This window comes from Uloborus diversus, chromosome 5, assembly GCF_026930045.1.
Source record: "Uloborus diversus isolate 005 chromosome 5, Udiv.v.3.1, whole genome shotgun sequence".
Taxonomy (NCBI): domain Eukaryota; kingdom Metazoa; phylum Arthropoda; class Arachnida; order Araneae; family Uloboridae; genus Uloborus; species Uloborus diversus.
The window spans coordinates 11,387,782-11,413,819 of record NC_072735.1 but is presented as its reverse complement, the minus strand read 5'-3'; the positions used below and the strand labels follow the sequence as shown (position 1 = coordinate 11,413,819).

Below are 26,038 nucleotides of genomic sequence, written 5' to 3'. Positions count from 1 at the left end.
GCTAATGAATTTATTAGAAACTTTTCTGTGATTAATTATTTAAAGAATTAAAACTTTTTTTTAAATGATTTTTAAAGGTTTAACAATCTCAAACATTTGAGTAATTTATAAAATGATTATCCAATGCACAATTTTGTCAAATATGTTATCCCAATTGCAAAAAGTATTACTTTAAAGCTGTATCTTCAATAGAAAAAAAATCCTTAGGGATTCTAATGACATGAAAACACAAAAAAACCATCATCGAGAAAAAGCAATTTAAAGTTTTTCTTTTGTATAAAAACACATAGCGAGCATGGCCTAAAACCACTCATAACTTTTTAAATATTTGAACTAAAGCAATGAAACTTTTTCCCTGTGTTCAGAATAGTTTTTAGTTTTGAAATAAGCAATAAAATTTTTTTTTGATCGTTTCATCATTTTTGAGGTACTGTAACCCCTTAAAAATTAAAAAAAAAATCAATAAAATGGAGATTGGTTCAAATAAAAATCATATAAAATAGAGAATAAATTGAATTATTGTAATTTGCTGTAATTGACGCTGCTTTACTGTGTTACTATGCAACAAAACAAGTAACCTCGTTTGGGTTAATAAGTATATTTGCAATAAAGTAAGAGTTTCCCTTCTTATAGATATTTGGATCAAATTTTACAGTTGAAGCTACTCTTTGAAGATTTTTTTTCTTATTTTTCGCAATATGCCTAATCATAGTTTTAGGTGTGGATGATTGGCTTTAATCGGGTGGTTTCCTTCATTCAAAAATACTACTTTCAGTCATTGAAATGGATAGAATGAGCAAAAAAAAAATACATAGACCCAGAAAATACCTTCATTTCCCCAACAGTTTTTTTAAATTAATTTTTTTAAATGCCCGATTTTTCAAACAAGGCATGGTCTTAATGATGTCACAAATGATGCAATTTGACTCATCTTTCTACTACGTTTCCACGTTATGATAATCAAGCAGCAAATTAAAATCGTTGCCAATACACGTGAGTAAAGATGCGAATTGAATATTTTGTTCTTTGAATGGCAACATTGAATGGCATTTCATCATTTGTGATGTCACACGACAGAAGTGTAAACAATGAAAGTGCAACGATTTAAGTAATTTTTTTAAAATATTAAACTTGTATAAATTATTTAAAAAATGGTTAGATCCTATGTTTTTAAACATGCTCTTTCAGAAAAAAATGCTTTTAAAATTTTGGAAACGACCCCATTGCATATTTTTGAAACAGAGAATGAGACCAATTCCTTTCAATCATAACCCAAACCTAGCATGACAATGAAAACTTTTTTTAAAAGCTAGTTTCCGTGGAAACGTCAGTCTTTATAAATACAAAAACGTTGAGCCTGAGTTCGTTTTTATGGGTACAAAACTTTGTATAATCGGAAAACAGAACTATAAAATGCGTACAAATAATTTTTCTTTGTTTTAATGTTTAATAATAAAACTGAAGCACCATATGCTCATGAGTTTCTTAATCTGTTTTAGCTATCATCACTGCAATGTTGTTAGACAGAGACCGAATTACTACCACCCCACAGTAAGATGAATATTTCTTATTTAATTTCCTTCAATGAAATTTAATAAGTACTAACTATTAGGTTATTGATGGACTTGCGTTTTGTTGATCTAAAGTATGTCACTTTTCTAACCACAGAAATGTTTTGCTACTCTTTTAAACTATGTATTGAGGAGTAAAATAATAAATTACAACGTCTGGTTGCATAATTACGTGTCTGCAGATTACTGCGACACCTGTTTTGGCGATGCAAAGAACGCCTTTTTCATCGCAAAAACGTGTGCTTATTGCTGAAAAGACATCCTGAAACAAAGTGACAAATTCCACTCGTTTTGCATTTAAAAGATCTTCCTTGTAACGCCAAAACACGTGTCGGTAGTAATCTGAAATTTAATGCAATTAAACGTTGTTGTTTCTTATTTAACTTTTCAAACACAAACGTATTTTTTCAACTTGCCTGCTTTAAGACTTCGCGAATAAGGAAACGTCTGGCAATGACGTTTACTTATTTGAAAACGTGAATAACAAGTCAAATTTACACCAAATATCAATACATTTTTTCAGCTAAGTATAAATTCAAAGCTTAAGGAAGGGTTTGAAATGCACCAATTTGCGAAAATTTAAGGGAAGCATTTTCTTTCAAATCGTTTATGCAATTCCACCATGCATTGAGCTGTAGTGCCTGACATGGAGAAGCTGCGTTCGAAGTTCGGATATAATATTCAAGCACGACAAGAGCTACTTATGTAGCTGTGTGACCTCTTCACACTCCTACATACAGTGGCTCCCAAAAGTGTTCGTACACCTTGAAATTTTGTAGTAAAACCATAATAACGCAAAACTGAACTCGAATATGAAATCCGATTTTTTTTCACACCATTCCTATGCCGTTCTGAATAAAACCCAGTAATCTTTGCGAAATTTTATTTTTGAAATTTGTCAAAAAACGATGAGACAGAGAAAAATTACGCCACAAAAGTCATCGTACACTGAAATATTATCGAATACATTCATGATTAAAATTATCATATGTAATTTTTTTATTATTTTTGCATTGTAATAACACTGTAAAGTCATTTATTTGCCTTTTATTTTTTGTTTATTTATTCCCCAATATTCTGCTTAATATTTTAAAATGGCAGGCATGCGTAGAAAACAACAAACACGATTCGAAATTTGATTTTTTTCCCTCTCACAGTAGCCATAAATTGGTTTGAAATGTCTCTAAATTAGGTAATTTATACCATTCTATAGTGAAGTGCTTAATAAAATGCTTTTAAGACAAGAATCGGATTGAAAACAAGGTAAGAAAAGGTCAGCTGGCAAAGTTAACAATGCGTGATCGGAGGTTTATAGTTAAAAAAATTATGAAAAATACACATTTGAGAGCTGAAAAAAGTTTCTGCAGAATTAAATGAAACATTTTACGTTTAATTTTCACCTAAAATTGTTTTCCAAGTTCTCTGATTAGCTGAATTAAAGGGGACCTCTTCCCACAGATTTTTTTTTGTTCGTGCGAAAAACAGTAAACTTACGCTTTCCGTCGTAAAATCAATGATAAACAAGCTCAAAACGTTTTGGAACATGGGCTTGCTTATAGATGAAAATAAATTTTAATATTTTGGGTTAAATTGTTGTCAATAGAAGAAAAAATGAGGAATTTAATCTTAAGAACTTAGCTGGATCAGTTAATCAGGACGGTGATGTTCTTGTGTGAGGGTGCATAATAGCATCAGGATTTGGAAATTTGGAATTTTTTGATGCAATAATGAATCATGCTGTTCATTTAAATATTTCAAAAAAAATTTTAAACTATTAGCCCAAAATTTGGCAATCGGAAACAACTTTGTTTTTTATCAAAATAACGATAAGAAGTACACGCTTGTGTTTGGGCCCTCAAAAATTGTCCTTAAACTTAGAAATATCTCCTCAATCGCCAGATTTAATTTTAATGGAACATAGTTGGAGATATCTGGTGGCTAGATTACGAAAATACACCATTGAAACGAACACGAAGTGCGGCTGAACACTTATTCAGAAATTGCATAAAAAAGAAAGAAAAAAAAACAATGAAATCTATTCCCAGACGTTTAAAAGCTGTTGTGGATACTGCATGATATTCTACTAAATAATAGTTTTGTAAAAAGTTTGATTATTTACTAATTTTTTGACATTTTTTCAAAGTGTACAAAGACTTTTGTGAGATAAAATTTCCGGCACTTTTTGGTTTTTGATTTTTAAAAAATTAAGTTTTAATGTTTTATTAAAAATTTTCGTGTAGTTTTGTTAAAAATAGATTATAGTCTTATAATTAAATACGTATTCCGAAATATTAATTCCAACCATTGCATAGGGGCCTATTTCATTGAAAGTCGTAGGTGTACAAACACTTTTGGCAGCCACTGTATGTGTGTGATCAGTACAATGTGGCTTTATACTACCTCTTTCCGCGTATTGTAACTACTAATTGCGTTCTACCGGGACATCAAATTTTTTACCTATCCCAAATACTCCGCAAAAAAAGAAAAAAAGAAAACAGATTTCTATCTACAATCTACATATTTTATTCGATTGGAAGCAAATCATCGTCATCATCAGACTACTGATCCTCATCAATGTAAGCTGGTTTCAATCACTGAAAAAAAAGAAGCTGGGATCCTAGACTCACCAGTTCAAGTAAGCGCTATTACCCTCCATTACCATGTTGGACTTAAATGCATTATAGTTGCCGTAACAAAGTGCCAAAAAATAAAATGAACACGCAGCTAAACATATATTCAATAACTGCAATGAAAAAATCAAATAAAAACTATGTGGCCATTTTGTCATACTTGCCAACTTTTTCTGATTCTTTAGCCCATAGCTAACTTTCAGCATTGCACTTTTGCAGAATACTTACCAGACAAAAAATAATATAATTGCAGCGAAGTAAAATTAAAATGTTTTTACTAAAAATACATGATTAAAAAATAAATATAAGGGAAACACTCAAGAGATACAACGGTAAAGGATAATAAAATAACATAAAAATGCTATATATTCTATCAAAAACACGTTGGTGCAGCTTCAAGTTAAAATATAATTAAATTAAGTTTGAATTACAATTTGAAAAAATTTTAAATTTGGTTAATACATCAAAGTAATGCTTTAATATCTCTCTGCAAAAACTCGCATGCAGTTAAAAACCGTCACAACGCCATTGGTCTTCGCTCAAAAAATTCATCCTTATACTTCATGTCCACGATTTGTTAATTTACATTTTTTTCTGCTAATCCAAAATCTACTAAACCTGGTTATAGATAATCTAGTTTAACGTGGACATACTTCATACAGCAATGTAAAACTTTTCTTTGCATCATTTCAGGAATGAATACAGTTTCCACGTCCTGTACTGCATTTACGAAGGACTGAAAGCTGAAAAGAGGCTGGCGGAATTCGCGCTCGATAAGCTGTCCGTCCTGAAGTATCTTCCTGAAAGAAACTCTGCAAATCCTGCAGACTTTATCGCTGGATATAAAAGCATGTACAATGCTTTCAGAACCTTCTCTTTCACGGAAGAAGTAAGATATTGAATAGATCATTGCATATAAAGTATTTTTGACGAATAAATACACTCTTTCAAAGTAGTTGAATTTACAGTGATACTTATCAATTTGTCTCCAGACACAATTTTAGAATCTGCTGTATAATAAAGATTCGTTGAGCAATGTCTAGAGCAATATTTGATTTTATGTGCGTTTTATATTCTAATGTTTTTGCTGAAAACATTTTTTTTTTCTTTACATTTCTTAATCTGTTCAAATCCCGACTTTTGAATATTGCTACAATGCATTCCTTTTAAGTTTTAATTTTTTTTTTTTTTTTTGCAGGAGATTGCTGTAATTCTCAGAATAATATCGGCTATATTACTGCTTGGTGACGTCACTTATTCTATGAAAGAAACTGTCGTTGCAAACAATCCTTATCTTATATCATCAGGTAGTATAAGTGTAGTTATTCTTCAGATTAAGACTATTTTACATTAGATAAACTCAAAATGAAAACTCAAACACTTATGTTTAATTCATCTTAAGCCTATCTATGTTTATTGATCAAATCTTCCACATTTTACGCAGAAATATCGAAGCAGGACTGGTATCTAAAAATATACAAAACATATTTTATTTCTGAAATAAATAAGCTAAATTTGATGCTGGGGACAACTTTATCGAGAAACAGTAGTCCTGTAAAAAAAGACAAGTTATCGAGAATGAAATAAATCGAGCTACTGCCTTCTATTAATCTAACAAAAATAATAAGTCCTAATATTAAAAACTAAAAAATATTAATGTAGTCGTAAAATCAACTTTTAGAACTATTTATGAGTTAATAGCCATTAATAATGTTTCCTAGGACCATTTTTTTACATTTATGCATTTCATCAGAAATATATTTTGTGGATAAACTTACTGTAGACTCTTTTCACTGATGCTCTGACACTGTATAATTCATTAGAGATTCCTCAGAGTACGCACTCACTCGAGATCAGACAGTACATTGCAGATAAATTTTCTAAATAGTTAAAAACCTTCAAATTATAAAGAACATTTTTCTTTCAAATATATGTGTATCACTGACAGTCCAACGCGCTGCAAGTAACAAAATAACTGCAGTGGTTTATTTCGTTGTACAATAAAACCTGTAAAATTGACCACCCTTGTAAGTTGACCACCTGTCTAAGTTGACTGCTATTTTCAGTCACATAATTAGATCTATATCATATAATTCAATCTCTATAAGTTGACCACCTGTTTAAGTTGACCACTGAAGTAGGGCACCGTAAGTGGTCAACTTACACAGGTTTCACTGTAATGCGCTACTTAATAAAGAAAAGTAATAATGTATTAAGTAGTGCGATACGAAAAAAACAGTAGTTTGTAGTGCTTCCTGGCGCCTTTTTTAAACTTTAGTTTAGTGTAAAGAAACCAGATTCAATCGCAACTAATTTTTCGATTCTGATTGGAGCAAATGTTAGGCGAATCCGTCGACGAAAGCAAGGAAAATGTTCCCGTTTCAGACTGCTTTTTAATGAGAGTTACGTCTGGTGCTAAACAGCAAGTTTACCATAAAGATTGGCAGCACTTGTTTGTTTTGTTGTTTTGTCGCAGAATTCTCTTCCAGCAAAATTTGCTTCATAAAAGTTGTTGAGTACAGTGAAACCTGTGTAAGTTGATTACTTGCGGTGCCCTACTTTAGTGATCAACTTAAACAGGTGGTCAACTTATAGAGGTTGAATTATATGATGCAGATCTAATTATGTGCCTGAAAATAGCGGTCAACTTAGACAGGTGGTCAACTTACAAGGGTGGTCAACTTTACAGGTTTTACAAAACATTTCGAATGTAATTTGAAATAACTATGCTAAACAAATTTAAAAAAAAAAAACTTTTTTTTTCTTGTTATCTGCAATAATGCAATAAATTAGGTAACGGCACCAGTAACAGACATGCTTAAGACATTGCTTTCAGGTTAACTCAATTTTTTGAGTCTTTTAATGTATTTAGATTTTTAAAACTATTTTACTCTCATGCAACTACATCTCATCTAACGTTTGGCTGCTTCTGGATCCTCTAAGTTAGTTAATTCTATTTTTATTTGCCCCATTTTGAAAAAAAGGTCCGACTCCCAGTAACAGACACCAAAAAATCTAATAATATCTTATAACATATAGGATGAGGAAAGGATGAGTAATTGACAAAATTTCCTCTTTGTCTTCAAAATGTGTAACAGCTCTTTATTTTTAGAACTAAAGCCTTATTAAATTTAAATGGTCATGAAACACCGGCTGTCACGGCCAGATTAATTCAGAAGAGGGGGCCGTTGCTGTAAAATATTGTGAAATGAAATTGGCAACGCAACGGCAAGAGATAAAAACAGATTGCATCAGTCGAAATGTTGTAGTTTCAGTTGTGTTTTGAAGGCGCAAGCATAATTTTTACTAACCCTTTTTAATGTAAATACATTTTAACTTTACTTACCTCACAGTGTTTTCTAACTTATTTGAATTCTATAATTTACAAAAATGTTGCGGAAACCCGGTTCATTTTTGTAAATTGTATAATTCAAATAAGTTAGAAAACACTATGAGGCAAGTAAAGTTAAAATGTATTTACATTAAAAAGGATTAGTAAAAATTAGGCTTGCGCCTTCAAAACACAACTGAAACTACGACATTTCGACCGATGCAATCTGTTTTTATCTCTTGCCGTTGCCAATTTCATTTCACAATATTTTACAGCAACGGCGCCCTCTTCTGAATTAATCTGGCCGTGACACCGGCTGACCTCTTGGCGGCTGTTCATAACCTTCCACCACTGCCATGTAAATACCAACTGGCTCATAAAACTCAATCTGATAACACTAGTTAGTTGCACGGTATTCATTGATCACAACAACTTTAGTTTTACTCGCCTAAAATTTCTATTATTTAAATCCAAACTTACGACTCTCTGTTACAGGACGCTTGTCTGTTACTGCTGCCGTTACCCTAGTAGTAGTTGCAGTTAACCACAAAAAAATATATAGTTTTTCTGACCATTACTTACTACATGAAACACACCGCCAGTTCAGTCATTTCCAGCCGAGGACTGCAGTTTCGTGCTTATTAGCACTCATCAGGCAAGGAATGGCCTTGCCTTCAATATTCGAGTTGAACCGAACCAATGTTTCGGTCACTCGTCTGGTCAGTGCTAATTCAATCTTAGCTACCAGTTTGTTTGGCACTCTTGGCTTCCTTAAGAGGTTTTCCATCTCCAGCTCAGTCACTTTCCTATGCCCGGCTGATGAGTTTTAATAAGCACGAAACTGCAGTCCTCGGCTGGAAATGACTGAACTGGCGGTGTATTTCATGAATTTTCTGCTTTAGCCCTGGCTACTGGGCGGTAATTTACTGAACATTACTTACTAGTTTCATATTGCTTTTTTTTTCTTTTTTCAGCTGCACGAAATTTGAGTATCGACAATGAATTACTGTGTTCCCTGATATGTAAAGGTGCCTGCGTCGAAGATGCCGAACGGGAGCGTGATGCCTGGGTGCAGTTCCTTTACATCCGGGTATTTGACTGGGTGGTGACATCGCTCAATAAGCAGCTGTCGTTCTCCCGGCTCGTTCTGTAAGTCATGAGGGCAAAATAAACCAAACTAGACATTTATATTAAGTTACATTTTATATTTAAAATAATAAAATTTGGAAATGATATACGAACGACCTAAAAGCAAAGGATTGCAAATAAGAAAATTAAAAAAATTTGGAAATAACTATACTGTGTTCGCGGAAACGATTGCCCGAAAGTAAACAAACAGGTTGCGAAAACGTCTGCTACTATGGAGAAGGGGAGGGCACTTTTAGAGATTTTCTCTTCAATAAAAAAATTAAGACATTATTATTCGCAAGCGTCGTCTGTTTAGCACCATTTTTGTTCTTATCCAAACCAAACACATAACTGACGTCGCCAAATGGCGCATTTCTTTGTTTGCATCTGGTCCTTCTTTCCAGAGAACGCAGTATAGTACAAATGGTATGGAAAACGCTCATCTGTTTTGGCGCAATGTATCGTACTAATAGCCCTGGAAAGTGCTGGCATGCAGCAAAATTTAGTAATATTTCTCAATGAAATCTGACCTACGATTTAACCGTTGCAAGCGTTTTACTGAATAGTTTTGAAAAAGTTCACTTACAGTCCTTTGCTTTGGACTGCCTTATACAGGGTGTATATGTTACCGTTAAAGTATATAATGCAGTCATTTTTATAGAATACATAGTTATTCCATGAAATAACTGATCGTGTCCGTTGGGGTGTGTAAAATTTTATTAATTTGACACTTTAACTAGTTATTCCATGAAATAACTAGGTATTCTATAAACTAACAAATGAAAGGCGGTTAAAGTGTAAAATAAATAATTTATCTAAAATGAAATAACTATATATATAATATAGGTATTCTATAAATAAACTAATGATAGACAATTAAAATGAAAAAGAAGTAATTTATCTAATTTATGCAGCGTATAAATGGTATTTATGGAAACGTGCCATAAAATCATGTTACAATGATGACACTTGGAATTACGAAGAACATTATTTCTAAAACAAAAAACAACATTTTTTTGTTGACACATTGGGTTTTACACGAACATTTTTTAAATCCCTGACCAGTACCTCAACTTTGAGCTGTCATGCAAGATATATGATATAGATTATTTTACACTTTAACGGGCTGCAGATCGTTATTCTATGAAATAACTAATTAAACCATTAAATACACGAGAGTTTTACACTTTAACGGACACAACCAGTTATTTAATGAAATAACTAGGTATTCTATAAAATAACGGATTTCATACTTTAACGGTAACATATATAATAGCACGACTCGACTTTAAAATTTTCTAGTAGTGAAACTATTGATAAGAAATTAACGAAATTTTGCATGCAACATAATGAAGGAATGTGAGAGCGAATTAAGAAATAGTGCAAAAATTCGCCAACAGAGGACACATTTTTATGAGTTACACGTTTAATATACGTACATTTATTATGCTTTTAAAATGAATCTTGCATCAAAACATATTCAGCATTATGGTTATCATTTTCGTCTACCTTCTAGAACCGTGAGGCAGCATATTCTACAGTTGACCGCAGTATGCTCTTTGAAGTGCGGCGAACGTGTCGTGGTATGCAGTACTTAAGATCAGGTAAAGTTTTGGAATAATCACGATTTCCGAGGTGTTTCAAATGCCTCCAAAGCTAAAAGTCACATGGATCGATCTTTGATAATCAGAAAGTAATGTCTTTCATTAAAACCACCCTCTGGCGGCGAAATTTTGAACATTTTTCTTATTAGTATTCTCTACACAAATTCACATTCTTCATTATGTTCCACCCACAATTTCGATAATTTCTGAGCAATATTTTCGCTGCTAGACTACTTTAAAGTAGGGTCTTTTAATTATAAATATTTTGTAAGTAAAGTTCAATTAAGCTCTAAAAGAATGCTTATTATTTCATTTTTCTTTTGGTCCATTCCCATTTATTTCACCAATTCTTCTGCTTTTTTACTGTTTTCTTGAAACATGCTAAAGAATTTCAAAAATGTCATTTTGAAGAAAAATTTACACGGAATTAACATGAGTTTTTAACAAATAATTTACTTTAAGCGGTAACTTGGAAAATGATAATCTAATATTTATACCCATTGATTTTACAGACGTTGTATAGGTGTTCAAGCAATGAAAAAGTGATTGTTAAATTGAATTTAAGACCTTTCTTTGAGTACTCGAAATGAATATTTTATTTTATTTAATTTTATTTCTAAATGATAAAAGAAAAACGCTCTGTTAAGATCAAGTACACTATTTTTTCCTTTCTAAGTCTATTTAATTCAAATAGAAAATCCGGAGAAATAGCTTCTTAAAGAAAATTTTATACCCATTTTTGCGTTGTTTGAATACTTGGACAAACAATTTAAGGGGGTCCGGGACACAAAAATCCTCAAATTTTGCAATTTTTTTTTATAATTTGAAAAATTGCTCCGTTTTTTTCTGCTTAAGAGGACGTTTGAATCTTGTTTCTACCTTAAATAGAACAAAAGTTATAGTTATTTTTGTTGCATGCATCTAACGAATGTGTACATAACTTTAAAACTTTAAACGCGTTTTTTTCCATGATGCAATTTTTCCCGATTTCTTGCATTCAAACTCTTATAAGTCAGGAACCGATAGAGATAAAGTAATGAAACTTGGAGCATATCTTTTTCAAGCAATTTACTTTAATTTTTATTCGGCGAATTTGAAAAAAACGTTTACTGCAAAAATTATGATTTTTTTTTTAAAAAAGTATCTTCGAATTTTTCGAAATTTTTCTTCAAATATTTTTTATTTTTTATTGAATCAATATTTTTAAAATCGCCGAATAAAAATCAAAGCTTAGATATTTGTGCATACTTTTTTGAAAAAAAATTGAAAATTGACCAACAATATTTTGAGTTATAGCAATTTAAAGCAACCCCATTTTTTTGAAAAAAACTAATTAAATTTAAATAAAAAAATAATTTTTTTTCATATTTATGTTGTGATTTTGCTTATTAAATAAATGATGAATCAGATCAAAAAATTTCAAAACTCTAAAGTACATAATAAAAAAAATTTCAAAATGTGTCCCGGACCCCCTTAAGCGTTGAATCTCGAAACAATTTTGAAATAAAGACGTCCTAGAAGAATGGTAACTAGAAGAATTATTTAATGAAACATTTTAATTTTAACAGTAAATTCAGAAAAAAAATCTTTTTTATTTTTTGAAAGAACGATATGCATGGATTCTCTTGGCGTGGTTTTATGCAAACTATTCGAATAAATGAATGAATTCAACAGTGTAGGAAAAGCTTATTTTTTATTGTTATTTATTCATTTTGTGATTATTCTTTTGTGACAATCTTAAAAATAATGCATATTTAATTTTCTTTGTTTAAGCTGTGATCTGAGATTGGAAACAATGGCAATAGAATGAGTTGTATGCGTCATTTTTACTTACTTTTTCAAGTACAGCTCACTAAATGTTTAAATGGAATTCTAAAAACAAAAAAAATACCAAAATTCGCCTTTTGAATTAAATTATTAGAGTTTTGGATGCAATGTTTATACGAAATGTTATTTATTGCGATGAATGAAATTATATTCTCTATCGTTGAAAAGAACATTTCAAGTTTGAACTACTGCGTTCTTCTCAAATGAAACATTTTAATCCGTGAATTTGGGTTTTTTCAACAAATTTGCAAGATTTACGTGAATTTAATTTTGTATTGCTCAAATGTTATTTTTCTGTGAATACTCAGCAACTAAATCTGTATGATGTTCATAATAAAACAATAGGCGCGATAATAGTCGAGAGATATTTTCACGGTAAAATAAAAAATGTTGGTTCTGAGAATTTATTTGAAAAGTTTTTGTATGAAGATAGATAAAAGAATTTCTAAAACCCCATAGCTTTCTTAAAAATTTAATATTAAATGTAGCAAGATTTGTGAACATACTATTTAATTCTTAAGGTTAATACATTTAGCATAAAATATCGTGAAAGGGCAACACAAAGCAAAAATTTAGGATGATTAGTGCAATGACATAAAAACTGGGCATTAAGTATAACTTCCCCCACCTAAAAACATACACGAGTACGGGTATTTGAAGTACCAATAAATACTATAGTCATTGCAACAGTTTTAAAAACATATTATAACTGAGATGCAATAATGTAATGGAAAATGGAAAATGTAAGAATTATGCTCAAAAAGTTTGAAACTGAACAGCTAAAAAAGACGTTATTGTAAATCATTTTTGTAAGCAAAATTAAAGTATAACATTTATTCCCAAAAGAAAAGTTAGAAAAGATTATTAAATTGAGCAATAATTTTCAATGAAGATAAGTGTTGCGAGTATTTATTAGAATTGTTTTATACATAGATTTTTTTTAACTCCGTTTTCAGAATGTTCTTTAGCATTTGCGTCACGGCCGCTTGAAAAGCTGGAGTATTCATAAAAAGCTCCTTTCATTGCAGTTTTTAGTTTCAGGAACAAAAAAAGTCACGTGGTGATGCATCAGGTGAATACGGAGGGTGACCAAGGAAGCAAATCTATTTTCTGTTCCCCAAACTAAAATCTGCAGTAAAAAGAGCTTTTCACACTGATGTTCTATCAGCTATTCATGTCGCCGTCACAAAACTGCTAAAGAACATCCCCAAAACTGAATTTTAAAAGTCTATAGAAAAAATTGTTGACCGTTTAAAACGCTGTAGTGAATGAAATAGATCCTAGTTTGAATAAACATTAGCTTCAAAAGATATGACCACGCTAATTTTGCTCTAACAATTTCGGTAATTTTTAGATTATACTGTGAATAATAGGTAAGATGTCATTTTCGGCTGCATCGAAATAAATGCCATCGTTTTAGAAAACGATGGCGCTTCCTGACTGCCATCGAATGTTGTTATACAGTCGAACCTCCATATATCGAACTTTCACATATCAAAATTTTCTATGCATCGAAATTCCAGCAAATTTCATTGTTCATTATATGGAAAAATTGTTTTTATGTATCGAAAAAATCTCTATATATCGAATTTTTTTTTCGAGATATTCGTAGATTTTTTTTTTATTTCAGACTGTTTGTCTCATGAAAAGTGAAGGTTAGAGGAGAAAATTACGTTCACAACTAAAGGTTGCTACGGAACTCTTAAGGAATTCGGGGTTGAAGGGTGTGTAGTTAAGTGGTTGTTCCGTTCTGAAGTTCTTAAATTCTCTCAAGTTTATTTTAAATCTTAGTTGAAACCAGTAACATTGTAAAATCAGTTTCAAGTTATCTCTTTTGTCTGTTGATTATTATTCCTAGTCTTCTTAGCTTCAGTAAAAATCATTCAACTTAAGTAGGTTGATTTTTTACTTTTCTCTCGATCACATTGTTAAAACGAAAATCCCCTAATGTTCCGATCAAGTTGAATTGCCGAAGAATATGAAGATGTATGTTGGCGTAAAAATATAATTTCTGTTAATTTTTTAATCACTAACTTTCATTTAATCCGATGCTCGTACAAATTATAAATTGAGTTTCATACTCGAAAATTAGCTTTTATTTTAATGTTTTAGGATTCTTTTATGATAAAATAAGATCTTTTCCATATATAGAAATTTCTATATATCGAATTTTTTTCCGGCAATTTGCTACTTCCATCTATGGAGGTCCGACTGTACATGCAACTGTGTACTAATATCTGACTGCCATCGAATGTTGTTGAGACATGCAACTGTGTACTATTATGTGTATTCAGATAATATTTGACCTTTTAGGGGTGACTGTTACTCCATTTCTGTGATTGATACGCCAGGTTTTGGACAAAACGAAAACAACCAACTCTTTCGACTTTGTTCCAACGTCATTGAAGATTTTCTTCAAAATTACATTCAACAGCTCATGTTTTTCAAAGAACTGGTAAGACATTTAATTTTGTAAAATTTGCAGCTTATGTTTTAAATCTTCAACGTGATCCACAACTTAGTCAACTTTGCAAACTCAGTAATTAAAGAGACGATGTGCATAATCACACATATGTGCATCTGTTTATACAGTGCGTCCCCGTTTCACAGACAAAACTTCTATTTCCGCAAATCGTTCGTCTTAGCTTACGTTCGACGAGCGTGACCGGTTGGTTAATCACGTGACAGCAATGACGTCATCGGTTACTAACCGGTTGTTCACGAACCAATGCTTCATCGAACGCTTTCGGTTGATCACCGGTTACTTGCGCTGACATGACGCAGACGAATAACACGCAGGTGAAAATACATATAATTGGTCAAAAATGTCACTTGGTTCCATAAACCAATCAACCAGCTAGAGTTGCGGTCGACCGGTAGATCAACCGGTGAGGCTCATAAAACGACATCGAAAGCAACCAGTTAACCGGTAGCTCTCAAGAACGCTGCGGTTAGCAACTGGTTACTCCCCGGTCGAGCGCAAGCTTAGATACATTACTACTTCCAATTTTAAAAATGATCGGAGTGAGAGGCAGAAATAAGATATTGAAAGCTTGAAGATGGGAAACATATTTAATGGAAAGATGCAACGTCTAAATTTCTGTATGACCAACAGATTCTAAAATCTACATTTAGGAAAATGAGAAGCATAAAAAGACAATAATCTATTCTATCTATATATATATATAAAAATGGACTTTGGTAAATTTGTTCCCTAAGATCTCAGAAACTACCCGGCAGATTTGGCTGAAACTTTCACCGTTTGTTCTTTTTGGTACTGGGGAGGTTTGTAGACCAGTTCGATAAAAATCCGATTGATAGTTCCTTTTTTATTCTAATTTGTCAAAATTTTCGCATAAAGGCCCCATCATGACGGTTAAAAAATACGTGCACATATTAAAATTATGTGTCCATCGAAAGCGCTTATTTTTCTGCTGAAGATGGCATCTGTTAGAAAGTTCTAAGTTGTATGAAAAACGAGTTATGGGCTTTTTTTGTTCCATGTTCCAAGGCTTTCCTCAACCCAATTCATTATTTAGTGTATCATCTCAACTCCCAGTTCATAGTTAGAATTGTTGAATGTTTTTGTGTTTCGTCTGACTGTTTGAGGCTTTTCTCAAGTCAAATCTTAAATTAACGTTTTTCCCCCAAGATTGGCTAATAATAACTACAGATTTGGTTGATTATTTTCCATTTAAACGTAACTTTAGTGTAATTTATGGGGTTTTTTTTTATTATTTGTGCTGATTGAATTTTTTAATCACTATCCAATCTAACAGCAGAAACCTCGCCAAAATTTATGCTGAAAGATTTTAGTAGCGGATGCATTTGGCAGTTTTTTCAACTGTCACGGTTTTTGAAGTCAAAGACTACGTAATAATGTTTGTCAGCTTTCACCATGTAAACAAAATATCGTCAATCAAAGAATCTTTAAAACCTTTTTTTTACTGTAAAATAATCCATCAACTAAATTAGGCAAAACCATAAACAGCACAAAAACTTCCATTAATGTGACTTTGTGCACAAATTCAAACCATCGCCAAATTTTACTACTTATTTTGGAAACATTACGGATGAAATTGTTTAGCGCCATTTTATAGTGACCAAAAGTATCTTAGCATATGGCGACACTAATCTCTTTAACAAAAATTAGTAACATACCGTTTTACAAAGTAAGGAGGGGGAGCGTTATTCAAGGTATCCCAAAACGATTCCCGCAAATTCGGTAATATTTTAAATCGCACCTAGAACCCACAATAATTAATATTTTCCAAAATAACTAAAGCAAGTTTAAGGGGATCACGGGCGCGCGGCTACATTTTTTTAACCAGTTCGTTCTTCAACAGACATACAGAGAAGGTAACACTCAATAAAAAAAATAAGTATTAACTGATAAATCTTTTTAAACATGTGAAGTTTAATTTCATATTTCGGAAATTCTTCAAATTTGTATACGCTTAAATTTTGTGTTTTCGTTTTTAAATGAATACTATTTTGCTCTTTTTACTTACTGCTACTTTAGTTTTATGAGTAAGGAAGAAGCTAGATTTTAAGTCACGTCAAAAGGGTGTGTGTTTTAAGTTCTTTCCCTTAAAACAGAAAACAAATGCAAGTAACGATTGTTTCTGATAATTATTGCTAACCCAGGCAACGCTGGGTATTTTTGCTAGTACCTTATAAAGTTTTAAACAATTATAACAAAATTCAAGAATATTCAAGTTCAAATTTCTAAGAGACCGTTCCGAAAATGAGGTAGGAATACATCGCTCTACCAGAAGAGCACGGACTATACTAACAATTGAAGCAAAAAAATAAGCAGTGTAAATATCCCTTTCTTATTAACCCCGCCCCCTCCCCTTATTCAAAATAAAGGGAAATGTTTCACTTTTGATACATCAAAACACTCTACAGAAGTTTCTAATTGAATAAATTGTCTATTAAGCCGCCATATAGCCCCTAAAAATTAGAGGGTAAAGTATAAATCAGAAAACTCGTCGTTTCATATCTCGGTTAACATTGGTCGTACTAATCTAGTCCAACCAATGTTCACCGAGAACAAATGACCCCTAGCAATCATTTGAGAAACCGAGTCTATTCCTTAAAATAGGTAGAGAATGAAGAAAGGACGCGTGCCATATTTTGGAGTTGAGCAACATTTTGGCGAGATGGAGAAAAAAGTACTCCTAATATATTTACGTTATGTGATTATTTAGATCTCATAGGTTTAACTGCATTGAGTTGGCGAAAAAGTAAGAATGACAAGCTTTGCATTCTTTATTGTAACCCTTCTTTCGCCATTTTCAATTGAAACAAATTATAGGGGCGTTGTTATCTCTGACCAATGACTGCTGAAAGGAGTAAAATAAGGACCCACCCACTTACGTAGGATGTGTTCAATGAGTCAAAATGATACCTGTTCAATGAGACATCTGCCTTGACAGCACGAAATTGAAATTCCAAGACGACGTATTCAAGCTCTAAAACCGATGACCGCACTTGAAAATTCCATTTCAACTTTACTCTCCGTATCACCCCTTTATGAAAAATGGACAATTTTAAAATAAGGCGGAGCCAAGGATCAACACTTCGTGGTCACACTTTATCAATTTTCAAGTGCTCGAATTGTTTTTTCTTTCTTTGCAAGTTAAACTGGGACACGCTGTTTATATATATAAGTGCGTGTGTGTGTGTGTGTGTGTGCAAGAGAGAGAGAGTGCGTATGCGTGAATGCGCGTGCGCGAAAATGTGTATGTGCGTGTGCGTGTGTGTGTGTGCAAGAGAGAGAGAGTGCGTATGCGTGAATGCGCGTGCGCGAAAATGTGTATGTGTGTGTGCGTTCGAGTGAGAGTGTTGGTGTGTATGTGCTATTAGCAAATATAGATGCCAAGTTAAAAGTTTATTTTTTATGTAAACTATTGAATCAATATATTAAACAACACATGAGCCACAATAGGCTGTCATTTCAGTTTTTTAAATGGTTTTATCCTTTTTTCCTATATTTTAAGGGGTCATAGTACCTTTCAAACATTTTTTTTTTAGTTTCAGTAAGTTTTATAATTCTTTGAAACCATAACATGCATGCTTATTTTGTAATCAATAATTTATTTCAAAATATTGCCTACTTTTTTTAAAAATTCCAAAAATTGAGGAAAATTTCAATTTTTTAAAATTGCTAAGGCTTTTTTATTTTTGCACTAATTTAAAAAAAGTTTTTTGCTAAACGATCACTATAATCATCTCTAAAAAATTGCGCATTCATTTGCTTATGAGTTTATTAGAAAATTTTCTGTGATTAATTATGTAAAAAATCAAAGTTTTTTCTTAATTTGTTTTTTTAAAGGTTTAACAATCTCTAATCATTTGAGTAATTTATAAAATGCTTATCCAATGCACAGTTTTGACAAACATGTTATCCTAATTGCAAAAATTATTACTTTAAAGCTGTATCTTCAATGGAAAAAAAATCCTTAGGGATTCTAATGACATGAAAACACAGAAAAACCATCATCGAGAAAAAGCAATTTCAAGCTTATCTTTTGCATAAGAACACATAGCGAGCATGACTTAAAACCACTCATAACTTTTTAAATATTTGAACTAAAGTCATGAAGCTTTTCCCCTGTGTTCAGAATAGTTTTTAGTTTTGAAATAAGCAATAAAAAATATTTTGATCGTTTCATCATTTTTGAGGTACTGTAACCCCTTAAAGAGGGTACAGTTACTCATGTGCAGGTGGCTAATACATGTACTTTTTTGCCATGAAAGCTAATCAAAAACGAAAGAATTAAAAATTTACACAACGACAACGTAAGGTGTGTAGTAACAACTTATTATTTTACCCGAGAAAAATTGATCAATGAAGCGTAAATGAGACGAATTTTTTTTACTACTTTAGACTAATATATAAAGTATTTAACTATAACTGACACACGTTTATTTTCAAATTTACAGGACGAATACAAGGAAGAAGAAGTCGAGATACCTTTCAAATATGAGGGGTACATGCAACAAAAGAAATTCTTATCAGATCTGGTTGAGAGCGAAAGAAAGCTGTTATCATCGCTGGAGAACTCAGGTCTGAAAGGAACTTTCGATTGGATAAGTATGTTTTTCTAAGTGCAAAACAGGCCAAAACGCTTGATATTTATTTATAAACTCAAGACGAGAGTAAAAATTTGAAACTCAGGAATGTTATGTCAATCAACTCAAGGTCAAACATGGGAAATAGTTTTAATTCATTTGCTTGTGGAAGTCAGGTGTTGTCTTTTGTTTTAACCCCATCAGTCGGAATTATGAAGTATTTGACCAAAAATGTTGATATTTGGTACACAGTGTACTATGGTAAAGGTTATCTTATAGACAAAATTTTGAGTTTGTAGGAGAAAAATTAAAAGAGTTATGGCGCGTCCAATGTTCCAGACTTATATTTTTGAAATCAATATTTCATATACAAAAACGATAAAATACCGAACAAACTTCATTATAAAATGTTCTTCAAACAATTATAAAACATAATATAAGCGTTTCAAACGATGAATTAAAAAATATATATTTTTTAAAAAATAAGGTAAAAAACCTCGCTTTTCAGATGAAAATCCATGGTTGGAAAAATGAGCAACTCTCTATCTCTCAATCCTTATATGTCGCGTTGTCAATCCCAAAACGTAAAATTATTTTACAGATCATAATAAGCAGAATTTAAAGAGTCAGCTACAAAAACAAATCAACTAATTAAATCAATTATCAAATGATTAGAAGCTGCTCAAAGTGTATGTCCGGTATACCGGACACCAGGTCTGAAGGGGTTAAATAGCACGTAAATGCAATAACTATAGGATATTAGGTATATTGAACTGTAAACAAAACGCACTTTATATTCACACAACGTCAGGGACTGACGCATGCGAAACAGATAAAAAATTATGATACATATTATTGCGCAAACAGTATTTTTCACATAGTTTAAGCCCTTAAGAAAGGTTTAAACTTTCCTGCCCGTAGCTGTATGTCATGCATCGCTATGCGAACATCTAACTCCAGTGTCTCCCGTACCTACCACTATTTGTGGTTTAACAAGTTGGATGGGGCCCTGAGAACATTGAGAAGGAATAGATAGAGAGAGTGCAACCCTACTATCCCGATACGGCAACAGTACCATGTGACCTGGGGAGCAATTTCGAGTTGACCGTAACCGCTGAAGAAGTTTTCATTAACTGAAGTCATGCATGATAACAACCTTTAACTGTAGAAGGGAAAAATTACATTTATAGTAATAGTGCAGTATTCTAGCATTGTAAACTGTGAGGAAAAAGCCACACCAGGAGGTCCAGTAACTTTTCTCAAGCATGTACGAATGTTTTTTACTTCTAAATAAAGAAAAAATAAGATTTATATGCATTCAACGAGTACATATTCCACAGTTGTCTATAATTTTTAAATTTTTGTATTTATATTACGTATAAAAGTTATAAATCATTGTATATCTTGAGTGCAAATAACATTTGAACCATAAAAACACTTTTTACTTAACTAGTAATTATTTTAACGGCTCTTAAGCATTTTGTGTACATTTGCTTTGTTGCCGAGTATCTTCTCGCCAAGCTCCTGTGAACAGCAGATGCGCAAGAATAAAGATTTGCTATTTTTATGCTTCAATTTAAATACTAGTATGCCTGCGTATGAAATCATTTCAAAACATTAATTACAATACATATGAATCCATAAATTTTCAGTCAATAACAGAACACTTTAAATTATTAGTACATGCTTGTCATTTCTGGGAATAAATATCAAAATACATGAAAAATGCAGTTACATTATATTTTAAAATCCAGAAAGAAGTAGGGAGAGAGAGTTTGAATGATAGGCCTGTATTTGTATCCGTTATTTATTTATTTTTTATTTTTTATTATGCAGTAAAGAAGTTGGAGCCAGAGTTGCTCTGATTTGTCGCCCCGACTTCATAATAAGCGCCGTCTGAAAAATATTTAATGCCAAAAGAGCGATTGCGTGCCAAAACGCGACAACTTCCCAGCCAAACAAGTCACCTGACCTGGGAAACATTGGGTCCCAAGCTTATTTCACTGAGACATTTGCTATGGCTCCCTCCATTAGTATTCCTTCTCAATTAGTGAGAACAGCTCTGACTTTTTGATCCTGACGAGAAACCGAGCAATCCCTGGTCCAGAACTCCCAGAGGTATTGATTAAATTGGAGGACTTTGTGACCACGACATATTTAATGTGCCCCAGTCACTCTTAACGAACATGGAGGGTCTTCGATTCGGCTGGGATCGAACTTGGGACCCTTCGGTTACAAGTACGACGCCCTAACGAACAGGCCACCAACGCCTCCCGTAATGAGAACACAGCGACCACCTCAATGACAATGCACCGATCGTCGCACTGGCGAGACGTTCTGACAAGCTTTCATCATACCCTGCACTGTTTCTGAGCCGCATGAATGGCAGCAGTGAGCCATAAATTTCAAGAAATGCTTTAAACCTTCCGTAAAACGTAAAATGTACGATAAAATCGTGTTTGCGTGATATTTTATCATCGTTTGTTATAGATAGTTTGTGTAAAAATTATGTACTTCAGCGGTCAGGGCCAGTTTAGCTAAGTCCAAGAATGGCAATTTTCATTATTTTCTGCAATGTATGTGTAGTCTTATGACGCATTGAGACATAACAACGCAATTCTATGAAAATAATACCTTTATAATATTTTACCAGCGTCATAGGAGCGCGAGTCTTAATCTTCATATGCACCAGATGAACGTTTTTACACTGTCCTGTAAAGTAGTGATAATGTGACTTACATTAGTCTGTGACTTGCATTAGTACATAATTTATCTCCATATGTGAGCTGCTCCACATTCGTAAGCTTTTGAGTTCGTAGGCACGTAGCACGACATCACGCCAAAAATTTGCAACAATATGTTGCTCTATTGTTCTTACTTGTTATCATTCCCTCCAACCCTTTCAAAATTTGGCGACTTATTTCCTGATTATCCTGTATTTAGCCCTTTTCAGCTTGCGGGTTATTTTATATTTTAATGAACTTTCCTATATTTTCTGGAGAAATTAAGGATTTTGCTCCAACTTTGTCGCCAAGTCCTTTTCGTGTTTATTCCATGACTGCGGAGTCTGATTCAGAATCAGAGTCGGGCTGATTTTGAGGTAAAGCAGTCGGAGTCGGAGGTTTAAAATTAGTCGGAGTCGGTCATTTTCCCTTCAAGTTCGCAACTATGCCAAGGCTGGCGGAATCAGAGTCGGACCGATTTTGGGGTAAAGGAGTCGGGGCCTGAGTCGGAGTCGAGGGTTCTAGAATTCCCGGCGTGTTAGTCGGAGCCGGAGTCCGTCATTTTCCTCCCGACTCCGCAGGCCTGGTTTATTCAACGAAGTTAACCTGAAATTCTGTAGAACACGTTTCTTGACCAGCATAGTGTATATGCAAGGAAAACAACTTCTCTCGCTGCTTCTCGATTGCACGACGTGGCAGAAAGACTTACTGAAAATAAAAAAACCTGGCTTTAAGATATAAGCGATATTGATGACAAGGGCAGTTCATTCGGCAATGAAACAAATGAATGTCTTTCTTCAAATAGTTCTACTGCATGTTTAAAATTAAAAAAATATCCCCTTTAATCAATTGGTGTAAAATGGAAAAACTAACTTACGCGTAACTTACAACGACTCTTCGGTTTACTTTTAAAATTATGTTCTAACTTAATGAAATATATGCTCTTTCCTATACCTTCGAAAGAAACAAAGTTTCTCCTTGAACTAATCATCACTGTCTGTTCCAATAAAATCTAAAAGTATAGGTTTACCATTAATGTCATTTTAACACGTACGTTATACATACTATGTTTTATGTACCGTCAATGGTGAGGGTTTTTTTTTTTTTTCCCCTTCTTTTGTCAATGGCATTTTTAAAGTTTTACTTATTTGTTTAAAGGATATTTTTAGAAAAACTTTAGATTAAAACGTTCACGTTAATGGTATTTGCGAATATGAATGAATATCCGCAATGTTTGTAAGATAAAGATAAACGATTGTGTTCTTTAGAAATAGATTTAATTCGAAGTAAAAACATTTTAACTATCATATTTTTAATCCTCAGTCTTCTTAGTTAACTATCACAATAAAGTGTGCAATAATATTATTTTATTAGCTATATTGTATTGTTAATAACTGTTTCCCTTAATAATTAATCATATTTTTCATGTAGATGGGTCAAATGAAAAATAAAGCCTAATGCAATAGACTAAAGATTAAAAACATGAAAGAAAGATACATTTTAACGAGAATTGCAGATTATTTTCTAATTCTCAATATTTTTAAGTATACTATAATTAATAAAAGTGTCTCTGTAATTTTTTTCTGTTTCACATTGTAAAGTTTCAAATATTTTTTTCCTCCATGTTTTCCTTACTATTATTGCTATTTAAAATAAGCATAAAATAACATTTTTTTATTATTTTTCTTACAGAAAACATTACATCTTTATCCAGCGAGTACGTACAAGTAGAAAATGAAAAACTTACTATAAATCACATTTTTGAACCAGTAAGTATGTACAATTACCGCTAACAAACCCTGTTACTTAAAAATGAGATTATTTTTAATGATGTTTTACTATTATTTAAAGTGATGTTATTTTACTGCATATAAGATGGATGTATATATGTGTCGAGTATCATGCAAATATTGAATCAAACAGGGGTTATGTGATCCAAAATTACCGAAAATTTTGAGCTGTCGTTTCCGAAAATTTTCGGCTTACATTTTAAAATTGAAAAAGTATTTCAGAAAAAAAAAAACTTTTTAAATAATTTTTATCGATAATTACGATGATTTTTGTAAGCATATTTGAAAAGCTTTTATGATTTCAATGATTTTTTTTTGTATATTAGAAGAAGTTTTACGGGGGGGGGGGTTGTACGTAGAAGAACATTTTTGTACGTAAGAATACGTTCCTGAGCATGACCCCCCCCCCCCTCCTAAAATGAAATACTCTATCCGCCCCTGCACTTTGTGACAAAGGTGAGAGGCGTCAAAAATGATGAAAACATTTGTGACATCTTTTCCAAACAGCCCCTAACTTTACTTCATTTTAAAAACAAATCTTACACCGATTGCATTTTTTTAAATGTTATATTCTTCTATTTAAAAACTCTTTTGATGATCAGATACACATTTCAGCTATATTTTTCAGGTTTTATACAACATTCAAGACTTAACAGCAGAAAATGTTTACATGATAAATGAATCTGAGTTCATACAAGCATTCAAAACTACCCACGACAGTTTAACAGCTGCGATTGCCAACAAAGTAAGAGTTCCTATTATTAAATACGTAGCTGAAAAAATTATGTCTTACAAATACTTGAGCTTTCTAGCTACGAATTACGACATAACCAGTCATTTGTCAAATAAAGAGCATGTGTTTAGAATTTGTACACAAAATATATTTCTTGAATAATTTATTTATAAAGCAAATTTAATATTCCTAAAAGAACATTATTGATTTTACACCTAAACTATATTACATTAAGCAAAATGTAAAAGCAAATCAACTTGGAATTTATGAATTTTTTTGATTAAAAAGGTTTTTTCTCAAATTGAAATGAATTATTAATTTGAAGGTAAAAGTATTGCACCTACGCAAACGAAACGAATTGGAAATACGAACAGCAGACAGCTATTTAACAGAATTCTGATTTAAATCTACTTCTCAAAAGTATTCTGGAACGCTACTATACTATAATAGCGTTCCAGATCGCGGTCCAGTTGCTATAATATAGCAATGGGCCTCGTTTTCGAAATTTTAAAAGTATTCTTTTCCGAAAGAGCATACTTAAAAACATGGAATTTGACCATTTTTAAAATAATTTGACAAAGTTCAGTATTTTTTAACAATTATTTTAATCAGCGCGGAGATTCAATTTCATTTTTTACGCTTCTGCGCATGACATCACAGGTGATGAAATGCCATTTACTGTTGCCATTAGCGCAGAGAGCAATATTTAATTCGCTTCTTTACTCACATGTAGTGGCAACGATATGGTTGATAGCAAGCGTAGAGCGGAATTATTTAATTCGCTTTTGAACTACCATAATCTGGAAACACGGTAGACAGCAAGCATAGCTAGTATAAAGAAGCTAGTATCTTCTTAAGAATATACTAGCTAGGCCGTGAGAAGCATTCGCCCTCGAAATTTATAGCCCTGCTACAAAAATGTCATGTAAAAGCTATGGGCACTGCCATATGTAAAAATTAACATATTCGGCAGGTAGAAAACTTCCGTTCTAAACAACTCAAAAACTGATTGAGACGATGACTAAAAATGCGTAATCTTTCATTGATCAGAATAATAAAAATGAAGAAAATCTGTACGAAGAAGTTTATTTTTAACTTTGACTTTCTAACCCCTTCAGACCTGGTGTCCGGTATACCGGACAACCACTTTAAACAGCTGCTAATCATTTAATAATTGATTTAATTAGTTGATTTTTTTTGTAGTTGACTCTTTACATTCTGCTTATTATAATCTGTGAAATAATTTTTCGTTTTGGAATTGACAACACTGACATATAAGGATTGATAGATAGAGAGTGGCTCATTTTTCCAACCATGGATTTTCATCTGAAAAGCGAGGTTTTTCCTGATTTTTTTAAAAATATATAATCTTTAACTAATCGTTTCCAACGCTTATATTATGTTTTATAATTGTTTGTAGAATATTTTATAATGAAGTTTGTTTGGTATTTTATCGTTTTTGTATATGAAATATTAATTTCAAAAATATAAGTTTGGAATATTGAACGTGACATAACGCTTTTAATTTTTCTCCTACAAACTCAAAATTTTGTCTATAAGATACCCTTTACCATAGTACACTGTGTACCAAATATCAACATTTTCGGTCAAATATTTCATA

The 26,038-nt window shown here is 32.3% G+C and overlaps 1 protein-coding gene across 1 annotated transcript in view; it reads left to right on the top strand.

Annotated features, from left to right (window-relative positions):
- Positions 1-26,038, top strand: part of LOC129222445 (neither inactivation nor afterpotential protein C-like) — a 185,312-nt gene that overhangs the window by 144,589 nt on the left and 14,685 nt on the right. Inside the window, exons 11-18 of the mRNA XM_054856958.1 lie at positions 1,500-1,551; positions 4,895-5,090; positions 5,400-5,508; positions 8,507-8,681; positions 14,405-14,546; positions 19,043-19,166; positions 23,587-23,663; positions 24,313-24,429. Of these exons, the coding sequence (XP_054712933.1) occupies positions 1,500-1,551; positions 4,895-5,090; positions 5,400-5,508; positions 8,507-8,681; positions 14,405-14,546; positions 19,043-19,166; positions 23,587-23,663; positions 24,313-24,429 (992 nt within the window). The remainder of the gene's footprint in view (positions 1-1,499; positions 1,552-4,894; positions 5,091-5,399; positions 5,509-8,506; positions 8,682-14,404; positions 14,547-19,042; positions 19,167-23,586; positions 23,664-24,312; positions 24,430-26,038) is intronic.